This window comes from Chaetura pelagica, unplaced genomic scaffold (assembly GCF_000747805.2).
Source record: "Chaetura pelagica isolate M959 unplaced genomic scaffold, ChaPel_1.0 scaffold85, whole genome shotgun sequence".
Classification (NCBI taxonomy): domain Eukaryota; kingdom Metazoa; phylum Chordata; class Aves; order Apodiformes; family Apodidae; genus Chaetura; species Chaetura pelagica.
Genome location: NW_009953505.1, coordinates 4,935,491 through 4,945,352, shown reverse-complemented (window position 1 = coordinate 4,945,352; position 9,862 = coordinate 4,935,491). Strand labels below are relative to the sequence as shown.

General features: G+C 39.6%; 1 protein-coding gene across 1 annotated transcript in view; it reads right to left on the bottom strand.

Annotated features, from left to right (window-relative positions):
- Window positions 1-4,261: 4,261 nt before the first annotated feature.
- IFT88 (intraflagellar transport 88) overlaps window positions 4,262-9,862 on the bottom strand; it is a 43,286-nt gene continuing 37,685 nt past the window's right edge. Inside the window, exons 24-25 of the mRNA XM_009999404.1 lie at window positions 5,041-5,136; window positions 4,262-4,383 (exon numbers count right to left, since the gene is read on the bottom strand). Of these exons, the coding sequence (XP_009997706.1) occupies window positions 4,262-4,383; window positions 5,041-5,136 (218 nt within the window). The remainder of the gene's footprint in view (window positions 4,384-5,040; window positions 5,137-9,862) is intronic.

Here is a 9,862-nt window from a genome sequence, read left to right as displayed (position 1 = left end):
GGATGAGCCGGGATCCTCTGGAACCCGGAGCCCCGAGCGGCACCCGCGAGGCCAGGGCACGGGTTGAGGCAGAGCCAGGGTGGTTTGGGCCCTAGAGGAGCCGAGGCATTGAGGCTGATGAGGAGAAACGTGGGGTTTTACAGCTGAAAATAGCACAGCTCTGGCTACGTGAGGAAGGGATTGCTGCAGTCTGGACTCTTGAGATTCTCAACAACTTTTTTTGCCTCACTGCCTTCACTGGCAACCCCTCTTCTCATGGGTCTTTTGGTGATGGCCCACAGGACAGAGACCAGGGAGACAAAGTCCCTCTGACCATAAGCGAAGACAAGGTTCCTGGCCATCTGAGGAACGTGAAACCAAGTCCATGGGACCTGATGAGATGCATCCCAGAGTCCTGAAGGAAGTGGCTGGTGGAGTTGCCAGGCCACTCTCCATGATACTTGAAAAGTCACGGCAGTCAGGTGAAGTCCCTGGTGACTGGAAAAAGGGAAATATTACATCCATATTCAAAAAGGATAGAGAGGAGGACCCTGGGAACTACTGACCTGTCAGCCTCACCTCTGTGCCTGGGAAGATCATGGAACAGATCCTCCTAGAAGACATGCTAAGGCACATGGAGGACAAGAAGGTGACTCAGAACAGCCAGCATGGCTTTACTAGAGGCAAATCCTGCCTGACCAACCCAGTGGCTTTCTACAGTGGAGTGACAGCATCAGTGGACAAGGGAAGACCAATGGATGTCATTTAACTGGACTTCTGCAAGGTCTTTGACATAGTCCCCCACAACACCCATCTCTCTAAGTTGAAGAGATATGGGTTTAATGGGTGGACTGTTCAGTGGATAGGGAATTGGCTGGATGACCTCATCTACAGTAGTGGTCAATGGCTCAATGTCCAGATTGCAAGTGGTGACAAGTGGTGTCCCCAGGAGTCCATACTGGGAACAGTGTTGCTTATTATCTTAATTAATGATATCGACAGTGGCATTGAGAGCACTCTCAGCAGGCTTGCTGATGACACCAAGCTGGGTGGTGCAGTCAATATGCCAGAGGGATGGGATGCCATCCAGAGGGATCTGGACAAGCTGGAGAAGTGGGCCCAGGTGAAACTCATGAGGTTCAACAAGGCCAAGTGCAGGGTCCTGCACCCGGGCCAGGGCAACCAGAGATATGAATACAGGATGGGAGAAGATATGCTAGAGAGCAGCTCTGTGGAAAAACCTAGGGGTACTAGTGGAGATAAAAAGCTGGACAGGAGCCACCAATGTGCAATTGCAGCATAGAGACCAGCTGCATCTTGGACTGTATGAAAAGAAGGGTGGCCAGCAGATCGAGAGAGGTGATTCTGCACTTTGGACATGCACCAAATGGCTTCCTGTTATATTAGACCCTCTCAGGGATCACAATCCAGCCTTGAGTCCAGGTGGAATGTCACACTCTGTCACACAGTACTGCAATTCTAGTAGAGATGTGGCCCTAGTTAACATGGCTTTGAAGGAGCTAAACCTGGGCTAAGTAATTCTGACTGTGAGCAGGACTTAGTATTCCAGTGTTGGAGCTGGATCACACGGCTTTCTGTCGGTTCAGAATAAGCTCAACAGTGCTTGCAAAATAAAATAAAATGCAAATGCATCATAACTCAGTGCATTATATAATCAGATCCTCATGGTATAGGGAACAACGTGTTCCTGGTTGTTTGGGCAGGAGTGGAACAAAAGTGCAATGCTTTGTAAAACACAGAATTTTACATAATGTTCAGTCAGGCATCTGGGCAAACTGAACTGAGAAACTGCTGCTGATTAAAATCTCTCTGACATCCATAGGAGTGTTCCTAAGATTGAGTCTGCCTGTAAACCACATTCCAAATTACTGGTGATTTGTGCAGCTTTATCCTGGACACATCTATGCCGTTGCAATGTTTGATTAGATGCTCAATTCAAATCATTTTGTGTTAGAAGACCATGACAGTAGCTTATCCGTCTTCTTCTTTGTCCCATTTCACACATTGATCTGTACTCCCTACCATGGTCCCAAATACTTTCTTTCATTATGATTAATCAAATACCTCATTCCACAGCAGGCTGTGTAGCTGAAAATGCTCCCTCCTGCCTGGCAGGCTTCATCCTAGAGGTCCAGGTCTTCCAAGACTGTAAGCCTGACAGAAAAAAACCTACCATGATACCCAGCGACATGCCATCCCATGACCAGAGCAGTCGATACGGCAGCACTGAACGTCAGGCAAGCAAAACCTGATGGTCACACTTGGGACCCAGCTTAAGACATCTGCATGAGCCCTTCTCTGAGAATTGTTCATCTCAGTTGCCTTTCCATCTCTCCTTCTTTATCCTTTTGAAAATATTAAAAATATACACTCTGGTGTTGGGTGTCAGTGCCAAGGTTTTGGCAGTGGTGGGTCTGTAGGTGAAGAGATAAGGGCTGCCCAGTGGCAGAGGCAGGATTCCTTCCAGCTCTATAACAGACCCAGAATATACCCAGCTGACAACAGCACAGACTCCGTGTTTCCAGGCATACACTGTCTTTGGTCTACTGCCAAGAAGTAGAAAAAAGTAAAATGGTAAAGTCTGCAATGAAAGTGGGGATTTACCAGCTGCAAAAGAGACAACGTATTTCTGTGTTTCTCTTTCTAAAAGACACAGACGGTCTCCTGACCTGAGCTGAACAGTCAAAAAGCCAAAGACTGCTCTGATTTGACATACTAGCATTGCAGTGTGGTATCCAAGTTCTTTAGCCACATAAGTCATCCATTCTTTCCCCTTCTGCCCCTACCAGCAGTAGAGGTCATCCTTTTTCCTTTCTGTCATGCTGCTAAGAGAAAACAGCAGCACCAGAGAGACTTGCAGAAATAAGAGAAGTGACATCCACTTCCTTCGCATGCTATTTTCTATCCACTAGGAGGATTAAGCCCCAAAGCTCAGCGTGTCTTCTCTATTTGGTGAGCTCCTCAGGATGTGCCATCAACCACACTTGAATGTGCTCTGCTCATACCACCAAGCAGAAGCTGGTGCAGTCCTAGGCTGAGTGCTGCACCAGTATCAGGAGAAACACATTCCATGTCAAGCAGTCCATTAACTGTAACATGAAACCCACTCCTACAGGTGTGCTCTTAAGGAAATATTGCTGACCACTTGCAGACACATCTTATGACACCAAGCACACACTTTAAAAAGTTGAAAAGAACATTTTATGAAGATAGGAAGAGAACTTACTGTGCCACCAGCCAGGAAGCACTTTAAGCACCAATACTGAGGATGAGCATTGGAAATATTAGAAGACTGAATCCTTGCCTTTCAAAGTATAACAACTAAAATTTAACTATTAAACCAAACTCACACCAACATTTTAAAAACAAGTCCCTGCCACCCCAGTGTTCTAGTTTTGTAAGTATTTATTAGGAAATTCTGAACACCTAACTAATATTTTTATCTCCCAAAGTGATATAAATCAGGAACCCCATATTCCTATTTAACGTCTCAGTGATTTCAGATCAAATTTGTTCAGTTCATAAGGAAAATTCTGATTTCTGTAACTTACTTCTTTGCACGTACTCAATCTAGGCTGTACAAGGCTACCTCTGTTTAGTCACAGATCCCCAGTATAAGATTAAAAACCTGAAATCTAATTAGAAATTCTGAGCAAACTCGATTGAAATCCTGCCCACTCTGACCATTTGAAATTAAAAACCCCCTCATATTTGTAATTGCAAAAATACTTAAGAGATTGCCGAGAGACTGCAAAATGGCCTTAGCTCAGCTAAGCACAGACTAAAATTAAGATGCTTTCTTCAGTATTAGTATTAAGGACTTTGCTGAACTGGGGCCTTAAGGATAAGCAAGGTCATATCCAACATTTTCAAAAGTCAACTCACAGGCCTTAAGTTCTGGCTTTGGATGAGGTATATGGGACTTTCAACCTTACAACATTGCTTTAAGGTATTTCCCACTGGAAGGTGACATTTTAGAGACTGCTGTGTTTCCTATTCTGTTTGACTTATATCTGAAAGCAAAAGCTTTATGCACTTGATATAGTTTGCAATGACCTTGGATACCTGTGTAGTTTTTATGCATTTTTTTAAAAAAATAAGTTATAAAAGACACTGCAACTTCAAATCCATGTTTTTAATATATCATAGCATATATCCCAAGTTCAGGAATATTTTATCAAAACCCACTACAAAATAATTACAGATTAATGTTTTCCTGCTAAGACTTTTAAAAGGAAAAAAAAATTACAAGTGTTCTGTGTTATTCTGGAAGCAAATCATCTCCTAGTTCTTCATCAGCGAAGTCATCTTCCTCAGCTCTTTTTCTTGCTGCAGTTTTTGGTCTTTCTGCTTGTGGGCCAAGTGGATCTGTGTAGGAGGCATCTAGGGTTTAAATAAATACATTTGAAACAGTTACAGGTAATTTTAGCTTTATTGCAAACAAACTCTAGAGTGGGTTTTAGCATTACACGTCTGTAAGGTGTCTTTGGAATGCAGATCAGAAAGAGCACATGAATGCTTAGGAACAAGATACCACATCTGGGAAGTGCAGCATGGCACAAGAGCAAAGTACCTGAGTGCTACTTATAGAAGCTTTTTTTCCCTTCTTTTCCTTAAAAATGTTTTTTCTTTATTTTATTACAGTCATTAAGTGAGAAAAAGATTTCAGAAAAGTGCATGGAACAGGAAGACTGCTGAGTTGGTTAAGGAAGGGCATTTTAAGAAGTACCACATTCCACTTGGATTTGGGACCCTTTGAAAACTCAATCATAGTGAAGAACTTACGACTTCAGAGTACAAGAACTGACTAAAGGAAGCAGCAGAGAGATACTGAAAGTAATAAATGTTTACATGGGCCACATCTCTTAATATTTACAATTACTTTATAGTGAGTTCTGAACAATGAAGCTAGAGCCATTCTTCACATTTATTTAATAGGGAAAAATGTTCTCCTGATTGTCTAATTCTGCATACATGTTTTTTCCATCTTCCTTCTTTTTGAGGACCATAAAAATAAGAAGGTATAAGCTGTCCACTTACCTATTTCTTTACTGCTGCTACTTTCATAGGGTTCACTTGTTCCAGGCATATCTTTTAGTTTGGCACTCAGTCTTTCCCCTTTGGTACCACCACCATCTGGGGAAAAAAAACAACAAATAGTAAGAGTTGAAGACAAGTTACATGTTGCTATGTTCTGTGAAATGATGATACAAGAACAACATAAATTCACCAACTATCTGTCAAACAGGATTTGGATGAAACCATCTTTTCATGATGGATACAGTACTCATTTGTCATAGTGGTCATTAAAACACAATGGACACTATGTCCACATGTGTTTTGTAGTAGTTGGTTTTGTTGTGTTGTGTTTTTTTAATATATACAGCCTTATTTACTTTCGAGTAAACACATTAAAATATTCCTGCTTCAAATGCTGACATTTCAGTTGCTTATAAATTTAGACTTACATTTTTTAGTTAAAATAAGCATGGTAAATATAAACACTGTCACAATGCATATGGACATTTCATATGTCTGTGTGCTTATTAATATATTACTATGATACACCCGTTGAATGCTGTCAAGGTTAAATACAATGTTAACTTTTAGAAGAGTATATTTGTCATGTGCTGTCTGCATGGCAGGCAGGCACAGTTCATGTATACAGACCATCCTGGCCCTGCATCTTGCAGTAAACACTGTGCTGGCAGCTCAGTTTGCAGCAGGGCCCCAAGGAATGTGTCGGCTCCAGGGGCTGCCTCGTGCCCAGACAACATCAGATTAACATTCTCTTGCCACAGCAATATTCCAGACACTTGTTCTGTTCACCTCTGAATCTCTTTTTCACATTTGTAGCAAGCTTTCAATCTTGTCTGCTACAACAAATTTTCATGCATTTTTTGCCTCCTAGGAGAAAACGTTTTGTGTTTGGCTTGGTGTATTTACAAGGTAGGCCATGCCAGGCAGCCAAATACAAACATGCTCATGTACAACATGAAACAATGCTGTTATTAAAAGTCCTCCATCTGTAAGGAGAAAAATAGGTTTCATTCAGCAAACATTAATTACAAGTTCTGGATTTGGCAACACATTTCCATTGTCTTATTTACTATAAATGTTCTTTTAATAAATATTGTTACTATTTAAAAACAAATAAAAAAAGATCTTCCACAAAGATGACAAACTTTTATTTCTCTATAAATACTACTGCAGACTTCAGTTTACTCAGCCCTGACTTGAAAGACAATGTCTCTGCTCCAAGAAAGATCTAATACTGTCAAACAGTTAACATGTTTACAAGACACAGATTACCATCAAAACTTCAAAGCAAGGAAAATCTATTCGAATGTGCATTGACCTCCCTTGGATCAATTCTCACTGACAAGTTCCATGGAAGCAGCGAATGCTTAATGAAGGATCTGAAGAAACTGAACGAAATCAACAGGTTTGATTGTGGGGGCTCATCCAAAGGGCTGTGAACATTACATGTAGACGTCAGACAGCAGCTTAGGAAGTTAAGTCTGGCTTCAGTGCCTTCCTTCACCTGAGGGAGTTCAAACCCACAGCTGAGCCAGTTGGGTTAAGGCTTTTCTTGAAACTCTGCCATGGGATACAGGATTTGGCTGCCAATATAGCAGCTATTAAAAATTCTGCTGACCATATAACATGATCTGCCAGAAGTTTAAATCTTACATCGAAATTACTTTTTGTAGTTCTGTTTGCAGATAAATCATCAGCATACAAACATACATAATTTGGCCGATGTTAAGGAATATAAGCTCGCAACACAGACTTCAGGATTTTGGTATCCTACCTTGAAGAGAACTTCAGGGGAGGAATTGTTTTTAATGCATTTTATCACATATATGTCTACTTTTGGGACGTGAGTTTTACATTTTCTACTCACTGTTCCCCCTTAAAATCCAGTAAAAAAATTGTAAACACTTTATTCCAGCTTTTGGATTATGTGAATGGAACGGACTTTCACTAAAGTAATACACAGTAGAAAACAAGACTAACATTTGGACCAAGGATAATAATAAAAACTTTGGTTGAAAAGCTTTTTTTTTCAGTTTTTCTCTACCAATGGTACAGCTTTGAATGTTAACACCTCTCCGAATGGACTTGCAATCAAAGGACTACAGACATACATTTCTCAAAGTGCAAATTAATTTATCTGCTTTACTCTAGTAACTGACAAACGCATCCACCAAATTAAACAAAGTTTTTGAATAATGGAAGACCACTGTTGAACTAAATTGTATCTAAGCAAACCTTCACTGCAATAAATGTATGATCCTTATTTAGGTAGTTATTGTGCTTTTATTTTGAAGGTATGTTGTTACTGTAGTTCATGCAGAGGTCAGTCCCAGTGTACTCACTTGGGGTTGATGATGTGGACACATATACACAAACTGACTGCCGGAAGGCGGCTTCAGATTTCAGTTGAAAAACAGTAACTGATTAAGCAGAGCTGGTCAATATATCCAAACAATTTGATTTATAAGTATATTTACTCTGTAACATTATTATACTTGAGATTTGGATTATCATGTTGACATTCTCTTTCCCCCACAGTCTGTGTTCATTAGCCTTAACTGGGACCTATGCATGTAAAGACATTAATAACATATTCTGCATGCTGATACCTTCTCTAGTGCACTCCTTCCTCTCATCCATTTAAAAGTCATACCCATAATGTTTTATTTTGGATATTGCATTTATTATAGTGTATTATGTTCTCTTCATTCAGATTTGTTCAACTTCCTACAAGAAAGAATTTTAACTAATTGCTCCACATACAATTTAGAGGGGAAAAAAAAGGAATCAAAGTATAAAACTTAAGTTTTAAAAAACCTGTTAATTTTATATAGCAGAATAATGAACAAAGCAACATACTGCAAAAGCAATACTATTTTGGAATAATCCTATTTTAAGCAGTGATGTCTATAAAAAAAGATTCTGTATCTTTTAAAGTGTTTCTGTACTTCCTACTTCGCAAGATACCCGTGTGTGTATCACTTCAACCCATAAAATTCATGCTATATATATTTATTTTTAAAGGAAGCTCACCAGTTGCTATCACAGTGATGAGACTACAGCATTAGAAATTTCATCATTATCACAAAGGACATAAATTAGAATTTTTAGTACTATTTTACTCATCAGGAAAAGAGATCAAAGGGTAAGGTTGGTAGTCTACCTTCTTTATAAAACGTTTTTGTAACAAAGTGCATAGTGATGGAGATAATGCTTTTAAAGACTGCAAATGCTTCACTAAACGCACAATGTGTTTAAATGCACCTCAGTTTATCCTTTGTAATTGGGATGAAGACACCATGTTGGAGAAGAGGGGGCTTTGGTTTGTCTGACCAAAGACAACAGTAAGTTCAGTACAGCAAGCAGAACAGTATAATAGAACAGAGAAATGGCATGGGAAGCAAATGCAACTTTTAATTCCATTGCAGTTAATTTTTATTTGAAATTCTGTTGAATGAGAATCATTTCTGGTGTGTCAGTTCAGCTAACTCCTCAGGTGAGTTCAGATGCAGAAAACAGATCAAGATACTCTGTTCACTCAGATATTTTCCCTATTTGTTTGTTTTGTTTTGGGTTTGTTTTGTTTTTCTTCTTCACATACAGCCAATGGAATAATCCCACAATGATTTCTAATTAATGAGGCAGGAACAGGCGCACACAAAACCTAGGAAACATGATCCTGAAGTCCAGGCTGAAGGGAAACAGGAGAATATCTTGTCTCTATCCCAGTTAAGGTTATTTGGGATGCTTATAGCCCTAACATTTATAATGTGCTTCCATATTATATGAGGAAATATCTATGGGCTGGTAGAATCTGTTTGAACATAGGATGTTTGTTTGGGATGGTACCCATTTCTCTGCTGACAACACCACAGGTGAAATGAAAAAAGGGAAAATACACCTAAAGTATTATTGCATGATTTCCTTCCCAAATTCATCTGGACAGGCTCAGGTAACAAGAATGCAAAGTGCTCAGTCTTTCATCTTTTGAATTCAACACTGCTTTTTTGGGCTCCTGTCCGAGACTGCATGGCTCCTCTCAGCCAGTATACAACTCCCTTCTGATCCAATACAAAACTCTCCATTCAGAAAGCAGGGCAAAAGCAGAGACCAAGTAAACACTGCTATGCTAACGTATTCCTTAAAGTCATGCTTTCCCTTATCTGTTAAAGGCCTCATGCTATTGAACAGTAAAACCTCTTAGGGTAGTAAACCCCACAATGCTCTAACTAATTCTGGATGTTACCATCACATCATTGCAAAACACCAAAAAGTGAGAATGAAAACAAGAAAAGATGACTGGAAAGGAAATCTCTGAGAACTGCCTAAACTCAGATGTGCTGTTAGCTCCTTTCATGGTTTTTGGTTTGGTTTTTGTTTTCTCCTTATTTAAATTAAAAAAGAGAATTTGAAGGGAATGTACCAGTGTCATCTGCTTCCAACATGAGTCAAAATCATAAATCTGAGATTTGCGGGGAGAAGAAAATTCCACTTTTTATAATAAAAGTAAAAAAACATGTTCAGTCTTGAGTAGGCATTTTAGATTCAGTGCTTATTCTTTTTACAGGAGAAGAACAGACTTTAACTGACACTGATATAAAGGTCAGTTTTCTTGGTCTACGTTTTTCCATTCTACCATACATGCATATACGGATCATATTCTTCAAATTATGCTTTGGTTCATCTGATGCATATTCTGTTTTAATTTACAATGGTAAAGTAGTAAGTGTCCTATTAAGTACAAACCCTACTGACATAGATCTCCTTCCTCTTAACTTCCTCTCTGAAAGCAGTTTTGGATCACACTTCCTGAAACAAGGAA